The sequence below is a fragment of the Solanum stenotomum genome, chromosome 2 (assembly GCF_019186545.1).
Source record: "Solanum stenotomum isolate F172 chromosome 2, ASM1918654v1, whole genome shotgun sequence".
Lineage (NCBI taxonomy): Eukaryota > Viridiplantae > Streptophyta > Magnoliopsida > Solanales > Solanaceae > Solanum > Solanum stenotomum.
This window is the reverse complement of record NC_064283.1, coordinates 15,795,188-15,812,594: the sequence shown is the minus strand read 5'-3', so window position 1 is coordinate 15,812,594 and position 17,407 is coordinate 15,795,188. Positions and strand designations below refer to the sequence as shown.

The 17,407-nt window shown below is 34.6% G+C and overlaps 1 protein-coding gene across 2 annotated transcripts in view; it reads right to left on the bottom strand.

Annotated features, from left to right (window-relative positions):
* LOC125856390 (cytochrome P450 71AU50-like) overlaps positions 1–17,407 on the bottom strand; it is a 115,517-nt gene that overhangs the window by 18,205 nt on the left and 79,905 nt on the right. The window contains exon 1 of one of the 2 annotated variants that reach the window (XM_049535920.1): positions 15,979–16,143. The exons of the other annotated variant lie outside the window; for it this stretch is intronic. Within the exon in view, the coding sequence (XP_049391877.1) occupies positions 15,979–16,117 (139 nt within the window). The 5' untranslated portion in view covers positions 16,118–16,143. Of the gene's footprint in view, positions 1–15,978; positions 16,144–17,407 lie in introns of those variants that run through there. 2 annotated transcript variants of the gene reach the window in all.

The window sequence follows — 17,407 nt, the reverse complement described above, 5'->3', positions numbered from 1 at the left end:
CACCCACAATACCACATGAAAATCTCCACATCCATTCCAAATTTAGATTCAAGTTCTAGAGTCACAACATGCTCAAAACAATCACTTTTCATGTTTAAAATTCAATGTGCAGGAAATTATTACAAAGAACAAGACTAATTTATGAATCTTAACTTAAACCATGAATTAGTGAGTAGAATAGAGTCTAGGCACTATAGGTGGAAGGACCCATGAGTTCAACACCACATACCTTGAGTTCTTATGAAGGTCTTGAGAGTGTCTTCAATGGAAGCTTGGAGCTTGGAGCAAGAGTCTCTTCAATCTTGAGGAAGGTTTTGGATTAGGGTTCTTGAGAGAACTTGAGAGAAAATGTGTTTAAGTATGGGAGAGGTGTTTTGGAAAATGTTTTAGAGATGGAATTGAACTAATGGTATATAGGAAATAACATATGCCCTTTGGAAAAAGGGTCCAACACTTAGAAAAAAAATGAGGCGGGTGAACAGTAAAAACGCTCATTGGAAATTGCATTTTCTGTCGGATAAATTTTACGAAAATGGGCATAACTTCTTCGTCCGAACTCCGAATGGGGTGAAACGAAGTGCGTTAGGTAGCTAACTCAAAGGGGTTTCCATGGATATGTTACGTGCCACCCAATTATTTGTGTGCTAGGAGATATGACCCTCCAAAGTAGACCCTCGAAAAAGGCTTCACTTGGAAATTTCGGATTTTGATACGGTTGCTCTAAAATTTGGGTTAGACCCATTTACCACTCAATTTGACCCCCTAAACAAGAATATGAAGTCGGATTTTCGAAAAATGAAACGAATTTTTTTTATATAACTAAACAAGTTTCCGGTAACTTCCGAAGCACATTTGTAAGAACCTTTTGGGTCATTTCAATGTCCCAATTCACTGCTAAGAAAAAGTTTCACGTTGTGCTGCAGCCTAATTGATGTCGTCCGCACCTGTGGTTTATTTTGAGAATTCATCCTCTTGGATGCTCTCGACAAAGACTGAGATAAAACTCATTAGCATAAAAATGTCGTTCAAATGGAGGGATAGTGTCTTTTACCATGTTGACACTTAATTTATCTCCTTGAACATTTGGCATCAACTCCATCGAGTTCGACATGAAGCAAATAAAGTTTGTGTCTCATATTTGTAATATAATCTTCATTGTACTCTTCATTTGATGATGAAGTAATAAAATAGGCAAATGTAATATGTCGATAGTTCTTTTGATGTCGTTGTTGATGGTTCTCTTGATGTTGCCCTTGCAAATGAAAATGATGCAGCCGATGTTGATTTTCTCGCGATGCATGATTTCCTTTTCTGCGATGCGTAAAGATAATGCTTCCTTGAAAAATACAGGTGATGTTTCCTAGAAAACTATAGCTGATGGTGATTTTCCCGCGATGCATGAAATTTTTTCTCGCGATGCATTAATCTTTCTCTTGCATTGCATGAATCTTTTTCCTCGATACATGGTTTTTTCTCTGCGATGCATGGATTTTTTTCCGCTATGCATGACTTTCTTTCCCGCGATGCGTGACTTTCTTTCCCGTGATCCATGAATCTTCTCTTGCAATGCATGAATCTCTTTTCTCGCGATGCATGTATCTTTTTCCCGAGATGCATGAATCTTCTCTTGCAATGCATGAATCTCTTTTCTCGCGATGCATGAATCTTTTTCCCGCGATGTATGAATTTTTACTTGTAATACATGAATTCCTTTCCCGCGATGCATGAATCTTCTCTTGCAATGCATGAATCTCTTTTCTCGCGATGTATGAATCTTTTCCCCGCAGTGCATGAATCTTTTTCCTGCAATGCATGAGTCTCTTTCCCGCGTTGCATGAATCTTCTGAGGTATTTTTGGGTGGCGATATTGTCTCAATGGACAATATAATAAAAATGACCCTCAGAGTAGTGGTATCGTCTCAATTGACAATATAACTAAAGATGACCCTAAGTAGTGGTATTGTCTCATTTGTCAATACAATATAAATGACTCTCCGGGTAGTAATATTATCATGTTCGATAATATGATGCAGATAATGTCCTCCAAGTGTCTTTAGTTGCAGAAAAATAATAATATTGCTATCTTTGTGGCTTTCGTTAATTCCATCTCTGAACATAGTTGTACGTTCATTATGGACTTGCCTTGTTGGGAATTTGCACAAAATAATGTTATTCATAATCCAAAATCCTTGATACAAGCAACATAAAATATTTCCTATAGACCTGCATTCATAGAGAAATTGTTAGTTTAAAAATGAACTGATCTGTGTCGATCTCTACGATTGTCTGCTCCTTGTCTTGCTATTTTTGGTTGATTCCTCCGATCTCCCGCCTCTTGATAGACAAGACAAAATATTTTTTTGCAAAAAAATTGAAACAAGAAAGAAAAGTTTTTAAGGAAAATAGATTTTTAAAAGTAATGTTTGAAAAAGGTCACTGCCAAGTGTCATGTTACGTTAAGCTTCAGTGAACGTATTTGAAGCTGATGCCTTGAAGTCTTTTCGATTACTTGTTGGGAAGTAGTCAAAGTCATTCCAAACTCCCGATGAACCTTATTGTAATTTTTGAGGTCTTCCTCAATATTTCTGTCCCGGTTAATTGTCTTGGCTTATCTTTAACCGTTGGTGAGCAAATACGAAATTTTTGAGATCTTCTCAAAAATTCTGTCCCAGTTGCAAATCTCAAAGTAACTTCAGTCTTGACTTTGTCGAAGAGATCTTCTTTTTAAGAATTTTTGAGTCCCTCTCAAAATTCTGTCTCAGTTTCTATTGTAAAGGAATAATAGAAATCTTACGGGAGATATGACCGAGCCCTTGTGGCGCCTACGTATCCCGTTGAGGCAGGAATCAGGTCAAACGTATTTCCCCCTCTCGAGGATTAACAAAATAAGAAATTACAAAGACCGACCGAGGCCGCCTACGTATCTCATTTTTGAGAATTCAGGTCGAACGTAGTTCATTACAAGAGGGATAAAATTCTAAACAAAGCAATTACAAGCAAATAGAACGATTACAAGGGAATGACAGAAATACAAACTGAAACTTTACACGTAGTATCTCTTGACAGCATCTGAGTTGATCGGTTTCGGCCATTCAGTGTCATCCATCTCCGACAGGATTAGGGCACCTCCGGATAACACTTTGCGAACCATGTAGGGTCCTTGCCAATTTGGTGCAAATTTCCCTTCATATTGATCCTGATGAGGGAAAATGCACTTAAGAACTAACTGACCAACTTCAAATGTCTTGGATCTTACTTTCTTGTGAAAAGCACGAGTCATTCTCTGTCGATACAGTTGACCATGACAAATGGCAACCATTCTTTTCTCGTCAATCAATGTTAGCTGGTCAATCCGCTTGCGAACCCATTCAATATCACTTAATTCAGCTTCTTGGATGATTCTCAATGAAGGTATTTCAACTTCGGCAGGTATAACTGCTTATGTCCCATACACCAACAAATATGGAATTGCTCCGACTGATGTTCTGACAGTCATTCTGTAACCCAACAAAGCATATGGCAACATCTCGTGCCAACCTCTGCGATTTTCAATCATCTTTCTCAAAATCTTCTTTATGTTCTTATTGGCGGCTTCTACAGCTCCGTTCATTTAGGGACGATAGGCAGTGGAATTCCGGTGAGTAATCTTGAATTGTTCACATATCTCTCTCATCAAGTGACTGTTAAGATTCGCTCCGTTATCAGTAATGATGGATTCTGGTACTCCAAACATACATATCAGGTTGTTGCGAACAAAATCAGCTACAACTTTCTTGGTTACCGACTTGTACGAAGCTGCTTCCACCCACTTGGTGAAGTAGTCAATGGCAACCAAAATGAATTTGTGTCCGTTAGAGGCGGCTGGCTCTATTGGACCAATGACATCTATGCCCCAAGCTACAAATGGCCAAAGTGAACTCATAGCATTGAGTTCATGAGGCGGAACTCGAATCAAATCACCATGCACCTAACATTTATGACATTTCTGCACAAACTTGCAACAATCGTGTTCCATAGTCATCCAAAAATATCCGGCTCGGAGGATCTTCCTTGCCAAAGTGAGTCCATTCATGTGAGTACCACAGGCTCCAGCATGTATTTGTTCCAGGAGCTTTGCAACTTCACGAGCATCGACACATCTGAGAAGACCTAAATCTGGAGTCCTCCTATAAAAGATTTCCCCACTTGCAAAGAAATTGAGGGCCATACGGCGTATCGACTTTTTCTGGTTGAACGTTGCATTCTCAGGATAAGTCCCGGTCTCTAAATACTTCTTGACTTCAAAATACCAAGGCAAGCCATCTGGTTCTACTTCAACATGTGAACAATTGACGGGCTGCTCTTTTACCTCTATATCCAAGGGATTGATATAACTTGTAGCTGGATGTTTAATCATTGACGCAATGGTGGCAAGAGCATCGGCCAACTCATTCTGTGTTCTGGGAGTGTGCCTGAATTCAATCTTGCGAAATCTCTTGCACAATTTCTATATATATTGCATGTACGGTGTGATCTTTGGGTTTTTCACGGCCCATTCCCCTTGAACCTGATGAATCAGCAAATCTGAGTCTCCAAGAACTAGCAACTCATGAACATTCATATCAATTGCCATCTTCAGACCGAGGATGCAAGCTTCATACTCAGCCATGTTGTTCGTGCATTCAAATCGGAGTTTAGCTGCCATAGAATAGTGCTGACCGGTTTCTGACACTACGACCGCTCCGATTCCTTTCCCTTGATGATTCGCCGCTCCATCAAAAAACACTCTCCAACCAGGGTATGCTTCAGAAATATCCTCACCCACAAATGCTATTTCTTCATCAGGAAAATAAGTCTTGAGCGGTTCATACTCTTCATCAACCGAATTCTCTGACAGATGATCAGCCAAGGCTTGTGCCTTTATCGCCTTCTGAGTCACATACACAATGTCAAACTCACTCAAAAGCATTTGCCATTTAGCCAACTTCCCGGTCGGCATCGCTTTCTGGAAAATATACTTCAACGGATCCATCCGGGAGATAAGGTAGATGGTATAAGAAGACAAATAATGTCTCAACTTTTGAGCGATCCAAGTCAAAGCACAACATATTCTCTCCAAAAGAGTGTAACGAGCCTCATATGGAGTGAACTTTTTACTCAAGTAATAAATGGCTCGCTCTTTCTTCCCAGTCTCATCATGTTGACCAAGCACGCATCCCAACGCATTATCCGAGACCGACAAATATAGCAATAATGGACTCCCTTCTCGTGGAGGGACCAACACCGGTAGATTGGAAAAATAGTTCTTGATGGCATCAAAAGCAGTTTGACATTCTCCGGTCCACTTGGTTGAGGCATCTTTTTTCAATAACTTAAAGATGGGCTCACACACCACGGTGGATTGAGCTATGAATCGGCGGATGTAGTTCAACCTTCCTAGAAAACTCATCACCTCCTTCTTCGTCTTTGGAGGAGGTAATTCTTGGATCGCCTTGATCTTGGAAGGGTCAAGCTCAATTCCCCTTCTGCTGACTATAAATCCCAACAACTTGCCAGCTAGCACCCCAAAAGCACATTTAGCGGGATTTAACTTCAAATTGTATCGACGCAAACGATCAAAGAATTTTCTCAAGTGAGTCAAGTGATCCGAACTCTTGCGGGACTTGATTATGACATCATCTACATACACCTCGATCTCATTGTAAATCATATCATGAAAGATGGTCGTCATAGCCCTCATGTAAGTAGCACCAGCATTTTTGAGACCAAAAGGCATCACTCGATAATGATATACACCCCAGGGCGTGATGAAAGCTGTCTTTTCTACATCTTCCTCATCCATCAGGATCTGGTGATAACCCGCATAACAATCCACAAACGACTGCATCTCATGCTTAGCACAGTTATCAATGAGGATGTGAATGTTTGGCAATGGAAAATTATCTTTCGGGCTAGCTTTGTTGAGATCTCTGTAGTCAACACAAATTCTAATTTTTCCGTCTTTCTTGGCAACCGGAACAACATTAGCTAACCAAGTCGGATACTGCGTCACTTCCACTACTTGGGACTCGATCTGCTTTGTAATCTCCTCTTTGATCTTTAAACTCAACTCAGGCATAAACTTCCGAGTCTTTTGTTTTACTGGACTGAAATCTGGATTGATTGGCAACTTGTGGGACACCATATTCGTACTCAATCCTGGCATATCTCTATAAGACCAGGCAAATACATCAATGTATTCCCTGAGCAAATGAACTAGGTCTCTTCTTTGGGCTTCAGTCAGATAGACACTGATTTTGACTTCTTTAACACATTCCTCATCTCCGAGATTCACAGTTTCAGTTTCTTCAAGATTTGGCTTTGTTGATTCACGAATTGTCGAAATTCATCGGCAACATATTCGGGTACCTCATTTTCTTCTTCGTATTCCTCACATTCGTCAGCACCTACTTCATTTCGTTCACTCGATTCATGACATGACATGATATTGGCAGGTTTTAAATTAATATTCTGAAATCATAAATAAACAAAGTTAGGAAAGTAAAATATAAACAGATAAATAAACAAATTTTCAATAAAAGAGGCTTTTCATTTAAATTGAAAGACAAGGGGACAAAGGGGAGTCCAATGGACTCGATCAAAGGTAGTCCATGCATAACAAAAAGAATAGAAAATAAAAGAAGAAGAAGATTAGCATATATAAAGGACTATGTGGATGATTAACTATGTGTAAATGAGATAGTAAGATTAATCATAGGAAAACAAATTAATCACATGTGAAAGAAACAATGTCTTGATGAGATGAAATTAGCTAAGCAAGGATAAAGACTAGTACATAAGTTGGACGTATTTGTGACAGAGAATCATACTAATGCTATGGTTATGGTAGAACAATGATGCCAAATCAACTGAAAATACATTTAAAATTCCAACTTTAATTCATCACCCTTTTAAACAAAAAACAATAATAAAACAACTCGATCAAGCAACATATATACAAACGAACTTTAACACTTGCATAGAGGTATGTGTAAAGGAATGGATGGGGACTTAAGCACCAAAACATACTACTGAAAAAGTAACAAAACAAATATCTCTAATGTGGTTTAGGGGAGTGAAACAGTGAGGAAATAATAATTTTGCCTTAGTTGGGAACATGACTCCAACTTAACATTTTGGAAAGCAAATTTGAGATAACAGTGCTCACATTAGAAATCTTCTTTTCCAAACATAAAAATAATTAAGTTAATGGGATCGGATTAGACACAAAAATTAAAAAAAATAATAAAAAAAATCTTTGCACATGAAGGTATGTAAATAGATTCTATGAAATGGGTGACTAAAAACCAAGACAAGAACTCAAACTTCAGCATAATAACAGACACAACAAATAAGCTCAATACAATAGCAACTTCTATACAAGAAAACCACAAATAACATACGAATACCAATCCTTTAAATGCCAAAATAGAGACAAAGCTAATCCCATGAAGATTCACATACTAAAAAATAAAAACGGAATCAAACTTTATAAAAAAAAATAGAATTTTTCAACAGGAAGTAAAACAGAGTAATCCGCTAATAATATCAAATCGAGTACATTGAAAATATACAATGAGTTAAATAAAACGATGATAATTTACCTTTTCCGAAGCAGCGTTTCTGGACAACGAGAAGAGTGATTCCACCACTGTGAGCTTAACCTGGACAAGCAGAGAATCGATACACAAGAAAATTAGCTCTTTATTTTTCGTCCTTTCAATGTATGAAACCTCAATATTTTTTTTAGATGGTGAAAATCTTTTTTTTTTCTTCTCTCCTCTTTTCTCTAGTGAAATAAAGAGGTTTAAATAGATGGAAAAAATTGGGATTCAATTCTTGGGGGGGTGGAAATCGGAAAGGGTAAGGGTAGAATAGGAATTCCAATCGACTCCCCCAAATTCAAAATTTTCTTCCCAAGGATGGGAAGAACTGTTCTTTGTACAAAATTTCAAACGAAATCCCCCTAAAATCCGGATGAAAAGATCAAGGGGCGGCAATTGCAGAGGAAGCTGTGGGAGTTGACGTTTCTGGATTTTTGCAGTGCACTCACGTGTTGGTGAAGAAGAGAGAGGACGCAGGGTCATTTTGTTTGGGCTGCTGGAGATGTCTCTGGAAATCTGGGTTCTTTTTGTGAAGGAGAAATGGATTTGGGCCGAGTTGAGGGGATTATTGGGTTGGGTCGGCTGGAATGGAAAAGAATTGGAAAAGAAATGGGCTGGGGGTAATTGTTTTGGGCTGCTGGAGGGAGTATAATGGGCTGGGAATTTATTTGTGATTGGAAGTGGGAATTGGGCCTGCTGGGGTGAAACAAAAGGGCCCAAAATTAATCTTAAAAGATGGGATGAATTGTTATTAAATAATGGATTTCAATTATAGCCTAATAGAATTTAATTGGTGAATTCAACAAAAATTTAAACAAGATGAGTTAATATAAATTATCTTAACGAAATAAGAAATAATTAACTTAATTATAAACTAACTAATTCAAATACAAAACCAATTAACTCAATATTATAACTATAACTTAAAGTAAATTAATAAAATATTTAACTAAAATGTAAAATCTTTTGTGATGACTTTTCAAATATTTATAAAATAACGTGATTGCTAAAATATACATGTTTATTATTAAAAAATGATAAAATTACTTTTTTTTAAAAAAATAACTTGAAAATATTTTGAATTTCATAAAACTCATTAATTCAAAATTATAACTATCCCTAAATTTAAAATATAAAACCCTTTTTTTTTAGACGATTTTCGAATAATCATAAAATATATCAATTGTACACATAATTATGTAAAACATATATATTATCTAAAAATTATGAAAAGTGACAAAACTATTAAAAATCTTGCAAACTAGATTATTATTTTTTGAAACTTTATAAAACTAATTATTTTACATTGTTTGAAATTGGAGAAGCTCGAAATGATTAATTTATATTGTGGAGGGTCAAAATTGGGTGTCAACAGCGATGGACGACATCTCTTAGTCCGTCTTTTTTTTCGCGTATTTTTGCGCCAAATATATATAAAATTAATAATTATTGATTTAATATATATAACGACGCCGTCCGTCGCTTTTATTAAAAATAATTATATATTAATTAAAGTATTAACGACGTTGTCCATCACTTTATATTTATTTTATTTTATTAAATTTTCTTTTTATTATAGCGACGGACGACATCTTTATGTCCGTCGCTTTTAGTCGAAATAGGTCGGTCAACTATTTTAAAAAAGCGACGGACAATGTCTCTTTGTCCGTCGCTTTTTGATCAAAATGTTGGTCAACTTTTTAAATGAAAAGCGACGGACGGGGAGACGATGTTCGTCGCTTTTCGTTAAATATCTGAAATAGCAGACGCATTTTTCTCCATTTTCCCTCTCTTCCTTCTCTCTAAAGATTCCGCCGCCGCCTCCGTTGCTTGCCGTTGCCATCGCTTGCCGGAATCGCTGCTGCCATCACTGCTTCCTCTCTCCATTGTCTCTTTCTCCATTAATTTAAGGTTAGGGTTTTATCAAATTAGTTTTAATTTTTTTCAATTTTAATTATATTTGATTATGTTAATTAGTTTATTGAATTTGTGTTTTATTGAATGATTGATTGTGTTTGATAGTGCATTGAATTAGTTTTTTTATTGATTGTTAGTTTGATTGATTGTTAGTTAGTAAGTGAATGATTTAGGGTTTTTGATTTTGTTAATTAGTATTGAATTTGTTTTTTATTGATTGTTATAAGTTTGATTGATTGTTAGTTAGTTAGTGAATGATTTAGGGATTTTGATGTTAGTTAGGATTGATTGATTGTTGTAAGTGGAGTGTTAATCTAGATGAATTGAAGTTAGATTTAGAACTTGATTTTGAAATTTGAATATAACTAATTAATTCTTGAGTTAAAATTTTATGTATAACTAATTTTAGAAATTGGATATATATGATGAATTTAATTAGAGCTTGAATATAGTTATTGAACTTGAATATATTAACTAGCTAATTTTTGGATTTGAAGTTTATGTATAACTAATTTTAGAACTTTGATATGAACTTGAATTTAGAAATTGAACATTGAACTTAGAACTTAATAACTAATTCTTGATGACCTCAATTAATTTGAACTTAATAATTGAACTTTGAACTTAATTAACTTTGTGATAAATTTTTTGTGTCCATCGAGTGTTTGTTAAGCATAAGTACCAACACTAGTTGATTTTATTGATGACATCCATCTAGTGTTGATATTAAGCTTTAATTTAGGAATAATGTGTTTGTTTAGCATAAGTACCAACACTAGTTGATCCTATTGATGACAAAATTGATTTTCTTGCAAGATCGATTTGTGTCCATCTAGTGTTGACACTTAGCTTTAAAAAGTTGTTAAGTTGTTAAAGTTAAAAAATTGTTAAGTTGTTTAAATAAGTTAAATTAAATAATGTGGTTTTGTTGGTGGATTTAGTTGTTGGAATTAAGTCAAAACTAAACTAGTTCAAGTTAAAAAGTTGTTAAGTTGTTTAAATAAGTTCAAATAGATAATGTGGTTTAGTTGGTGAATTTAGTTGTTGGAATTAAGTCAAAACTAAACTAGTTTATTAAAGTTAAAAAGTTGTTAAGTTGTTTAAATAAGTTAAAATAAATAATGTGGTTTAGTTGGTGGATTTAGTTGTTGGAATTAAGTCAATACTAAACTAGGTCAAGTTGTTAAGTTGTTTAAATAATGTGATTTTGTTGTTGGATTTAGTTGTTGGAATTAAGCCAAAAAGGCTAGAGACAGTCTTAAGGGTGACTCGTTGCACACCGGAGGTGCAAAGACCGTTGGAACAATTGCACGAGAGATGGTAAGTTCTAATTCAAACTTTTAAATAAATAATTAATTGATTCATATATATCGTTATAAATTTCAGTTTTTATTTATAGGAAAAAAACTTGGGACGCACTCCCATTGAACCGGAAGTTTTCAAGAAGACTCGTGCCAGGAAGAAAGAAAATGAGTCAGATCCGAATGTGTGGACGGAGGAAAGGGCTGAACGAACTTTTGTAAGTTATTTAATATGAATAATATATATTAATAGTGAATATATTAATGGCATGTATATATATTGATGTCAATTTTTATATTTAATATGCATGATGAGTTTCATCAGTATGTCGCTGAGAATCTAGATAGTTCGGTCCAATTGACACCTGAACTTTCCACCCAAATTTGGAAAGAAGAAGTGGTAGGGGGAACATACAAGGGTAGAGTCTATGGTCTAGGATTTTGAAATGATGTAAGACGACTCCATTCAGGCTTATAAGGTATTGGATCATCACGTCAAGCCGAGGCACTTAACGGTGTTTAGATTGTTGCTATGTCGGCTCAAATAGCTAAACTTACAGCGGCACTGGCAGAGTCGGAGTGAAGAAGAGTAGCTGAACAAGAAAGCATGAGTGAGACCGTTCAGCAAATCAAAGAACAAGTGATGAACCTCGCTCAACGACCTACTACTTCGACTCCCCATGACACCGATGACGAGAGTGATGTAGATGATTATGTAGATCCCACTCCCTAGTTTAGATCTCTGGACATTTATGAACTTTTTGAAATTTTGAAATGAATTTTGAAAGACTTTATAAGTTTTTAATTTGTGATTTAGAAACTTTTGAATGTTATTTTAAGTTTATTGTTTTATGTTTTGTTTAGATTGTTTATAATTGTGTGTGTTTGATTGGGCTAAATAGTGTAGAATTGAATTGAATTGCATTTGCAGGTGGGCAGTAGAAACTGTCAGTTTCTATTGTCAAAAATATTGCAGAAAAAGCGATGGATATCATGGTTTTGTCGGTCGCTTTTCTGGGTTTTATTTTTTTAAATCCCAGAAAAGTGACGGATAGCGTGGTTTTGTCTGTCGCTATTCAGGGATTTTCAAAAATAAATTATCAAGAAAAGCGACGGACAGGGTCCTTTTGTCCGTCGCTTTTCTGGGATTTTCAAAAATAAAATTTCCAGAAAAGTGACGGACTGCGTCGCCTTTTAGAAATAAAAAAATGAAAATTAAAATAAAGCGACGCAGTCCATCGCTTTTTGAAAAGTGTCGAGCTAAAAAGCTACAGAGGTGACTGCGTCGCTTTTCTGTCGTCGTTTTTTGACAGTTTTTTAGCAGTGAGAAATTAAAATTGAATTTCATGTTGATCATAAGAAACCTAGATTTCTATAGATTTCTGCCGTCGTGTTTTGACAGTTTTTTAGTAGTGAGAATTTAAAATTGAATTTCATGTTGATCATAAGAAACCGATTTCTATAGATTTCAAATAATTGAAATATAGAGTTCTCTTTGAAATTTAATTGGTGAAAAAAAACTATTGATGAAATCTCGCATACCTGAATTCCACGAATTATTAGAGAAAAGTTTTGGACTTACAACTTTATAACTTGAACTTGAGAAATCCTTCTATAGACTTCTTCGAGATGAAGTTTGTGAAGAATCTTGATTGGAAAATTCTAGGATTCTTGAATAGAATCTTGAACTTGGAAAAATCTCTTTCTTGACATTCTTTAGTTTTGGGAGAAGAATTAGGGATTATAGGGGCGGCACTGTGCTTTGTAAAATAAGGCTTATGCCTAATTTGGGGGGCCCAATTTTTTATTAAGAATAAATTATGTGTTAAATTTTTATAAAAAAAATTGATTATTTAAGAAAAAAAGTATAATATTTTTAAAAATATATTATTTCACCCACTTTAACATCTTTTGTACTTTGTTAAATAAGAATTAATAGTGAAAAGTGTTGAACAAAGTGTATTACAAATTCTTTTTTATTTGTTTTAAAATTTAAGTTTCAAGCATTACAACAAGCATATTAAAATGGGGTATACCAAGTCATCAACCTCTTGAGATTCTATGATTCTACTCTTATCTTTATTTAATATTTGTCAACTTATTACTTATAGAATTATGTTAACAATTCATATAATAATTGCCTCACTGAAAGGATGCATCTGAATGTTGAGCAGATAAAATCTTACCTAAAACTAATAACTAAAAAAACAATATTAAATTTCTTCTAAATAGTGTTAGAAAAATAAAATTTGAATATATACGTACACAAAGTTTGTTTATATTTTAGGCCTTGAATTGAAATTTCGCTTTATGCCTCCGATTTCGTTGAGCCGCCCTTGTTAAGGAATGCGGATGTTGATTCATGTATAAGGATGTTATTAGGTTATAACATGGAGTTGGGGAAGTTAATAATGGGTAAAAGTGAAAGAATACCCCTCTTGGAATATAAGAAGACTTGGAAAATAAAAGAAAACGACTTTTTAGTGAATTGTGTTGGCGAAATCGAGTTCATAATGACTATCATAGTTGTTTTGAGTTCTCAACGTATTTTACTGAAAGGACTATCATAGTTGTTTTGAGTTCTTAAAAATTGTTTGACTCTTCAAACAGTAACACCTTCGCATAAATGGGATAGAGGAAGTATCTTTTAATCTATTTAGTGTTGTCATGATTTTCGTTAGGTTAGTTAAAAATTATCATTCAGAAGAATTGTAGTTATTAGTGTAAAAGCTAACAATTGAGGATGCATAAGTAGTTTATGCATTTAGTGCAGGTTTGGACCTGAGTATCAACGGGGTTGTATGAGTCCACCACAAGTCAGGACACCAGGTCCCTTGACTGTTCTAGTAACAGAAAGTAATTTAAATGTTTAAAGTAAAGAACACAAATGTTTACGTGGAAACCTCCTTGCTCAAGGAAGGAAAAATCAAAACCTGTCAAACATGATTTCTTAAAGCTCCAATAACTTCAAGCACCTTGTGAATACAAACTCGAGTACTCACAAAGGATTAAACTCTTAATCCTAAGCACCTTGTAACACTTATATTACAAGACACAAAGAAATAACTCTATTGCTCACTATATTAACTACCTTTAGTTAACATAGACTTCAAGCAAACACAACTAGGCTAACTCTAGCCACAGACTCAACTCACAATCCTTTAAACTGACATGATCTATTATCATTTATAATATAGGAATAGATCTACAATATGAGAGCACAAGACAATAAACTCAAATAACAACTTAAGACGCTGCTACACTCAATCAGGTCCCTCGTTGCGTGTGAAAGTAGTTCCTCTTTGAAAATGACTTTTGCTTTTGAATAATCTTGGTTGCAAAAACGAGGTTGTTTCTTGTCAACATATCCATTGTATAAGAGAGACAAAACAACCTAGTAGCACGCCATTGATCGAGGACTGTTGTCCTTTCCGTGCCTCTGCTGCAGTGCCCACCAACCACTGCAGTTTTTGTAGCTGTTGGCTTGTCCTGTAAAACGAAAACTCAGAGGACCAGGTCCTTTTACATAGTCCTATTTAGCTTGTTAATTCATCAAAACCCAAAATACAACAAGCTATATCCTATGTATTGAGGTTCCTACACATTCCACTGTATTCTTGACATTTTATTTATGTCATTATTCACTTATTTGGTTATGATTTTTGTTAAAAAATGACAAAAAGTCCCACATCGGTGGTTAATGAGATGGGTGGACTCCTTATAAGGCTTGGGCAATCCTCCTCCCTTTGAGCTAGCTTTTGGGGTGTGAGTTAGGCGTAAAACCTAATTTAACATGGTATCAGAGCAGGACCCGTCTCACCCGATGTTGGGGCGCCCAAAATCAAAATTGCCCACGCACCAGATGCTAAGCACTGGGCGTGAGGTTGGGTGTTAAAGAATGACAAAAGTCCCACATCGGTGGTTAATGAGATGGGTGAACCCCTTATAAGGCTTGGACAATCCTCCTCCCTTTGAGCTAGCTTTTGGGGTGTGAGTTAGGCCTAAGACCTAATTTAACAATTTTCTTGACGTGGGAATAGTTAGGTGTCATCACGACTTAGGAAAATTGGGTCGTTAGTCGTTACGATGATGATTCTTCAGTTCGGAACTTTCATCTCTCGACTTGTTAAAACACATTCATCAATAGGAAACAAGAGAGAAGAGGTCAATTGTATATACAATGAGACATTTGGAAGATACCAATTTTATTAGGTGTAGATGTACTGTCAATGCAATATTTGTAGAATAGCAGGGAAAGCACACAACAATCACAAAATCATATAGTAGAACTTTCAATGTTTCTTGTAATAAAATGTTGAAGTTTAGAAATACTAGTACTCTTACTATATATGTTACATTGTATTTGCATCATTTCTTTAGTCTATAAGTAGGAATTGCCAGCAAAGGCTTTTCTCTACATGTTACCATCCCAAACTTCTCATCGATGTCTAAATCACAAGGATGAATACCATGTGGAAGCTCCCACTCAAAGCAATGCACCTGTAATGACCCTCCAGGTCATTTTTAAATTAAAGAATTCATTTCATCGTTTNGGATTTACGTAGGACGAAGGGGGTTCATCCAAACCCCCTTCGTCGAAAAATTACACTATATATATAAGATTAAATTTTTAATATACGTGTATATATATAGTACTGAACCCCCTGAACATACACCAAAGGCGTAGCTCAGTGGTGTTGGGGGTTCAGGAATTTGCTTTACTGCACGCGAGGTCGCGTGTTCGAATCCGGGTAGAGGCATTTCTTTTATCAGCTTATATTTTAGGCGTTTTAATTTATTTTAAAATATAATAATGCAATCAGAAAATGATGTTTAGTTCCAAAAAATTAAAATGCTGATTGGGAATTTAGGATTTATTAGTTTAATCCCTAATTATAAAGTCAAATATTAAAAAACCCTTTTCTTCTTGATTCGACAGTTTAATCCGACCCGTTTATATCCAATTCGACCAGTTTAATTTATTTGTGAATATTATTTACGTGATTAATTTTTTCATTGAACCCCCTTGATGAAAATCCTCCCTCCGCCACTGATTGCAGGTACCAGTCCCAATTGCACATACATAATAGGACCATGTTTCTTGGCTAGTTTTTGTAAATCTTTGTGTGGATTTTTACCAGCTAACAAATGAAGATGTCCTAAAATGGGAAAGCCTGTTGGACTTGGAGGAAACCTTTTCCTCTTGTGAATGTTTAGTAGCACATACAAGGCATATACAAATAGAAAAACCACTAGACTTGCCCATATCAAAGTCATTGAGTTAGAATAAGGAAATCCAATATCCAAAGTTATATTTAGAGGAACAAGTTCTGTATTGATAATCTTATACTTTTCGAATGCTAATTAGCAGGTATCTACTTCTTTAATTTCTATAGGAATAGACTTTAATAATGTGTAGGCCGGCTGGCCTCATTTATTTATCACAAAAGACTTTTTTATTTATGTTATCCGTTAAAAGTTTGACTCATCTATGCAACTTCCGTATGAGAAAAGGCTCATCCATATATCATTATATGGGTTAACGGAAAACCCATCTGATTTCGCAAAACCATTTTATCCACGTAACGAACAATGATTCAGCCACATCATTAAATTTTTTAAAAACAAAAAAATCAGTCAAATTCTAAAAACCCATTTGATTTTTTATAAACCTACCCGGAAAAATTATGTGTATTTTTTTTTATAATAATAATAATAATTTTTTTAAAAATGTCCTATATTTTTAACGTTTAATTTTGAAGCAGAATGCATCCATCATGTTACTCCGGAATTTGAATGTTCAAATCACTAAAGTAACGACACAAGAATGATAGGTAAAGGTTTTTGAGATTAACTTACATCCACGGACACAAAATAAAAAAAGTTACACGTTCAATTCAATTTTATAAATACTTATTCCTTTTAATATATTCACTTATTATTAATATTTAAACAAAATAATAATAAGTATTATATGATAACTTGAACTATAAATTAATTATTGAGGTTTGTTTAGGATTCTTCTTTGATTGCCAAAAATAAGAAGATTTTTCACCGCTTTCTTGTCCTCATTATTCCACCTAAAAAGGGATATTTTTTCAAATTCGCTGAGAAGCAATTTTGTGTACGTCTTTACTTCTACGGGACAATAAATAAAGTAGGCATAAGGCCAAACAATTCCTAACGTTGGATTTCATTCAAAAAGAGATACAAATATATTTTAAAATTGTGTAAAAATATTATAAATCATTATAATTAACAATTTAACATATTTAAAAGACATATAAAAAATTTGATCGATTTTTGAAATTCTATCGGTTTCATATAAGTTGGTACATAAAAAGTAACATATATTATTTGAAAACGACGTAAAAAATATTATAAATCTTAATAATTAACAACTTGAAATATAAAAAAAGATTATTAGAAATTTAACAAATTCAAAATATTATGTCTCAAAAAATCAAAAATTAACTATGATAAATTTCATTTAAAAATAAAATAATTTATGAATTTTTAATCAAATTTAATTTTAGATCACTAATATAGTTATGCCGCTTTAATATT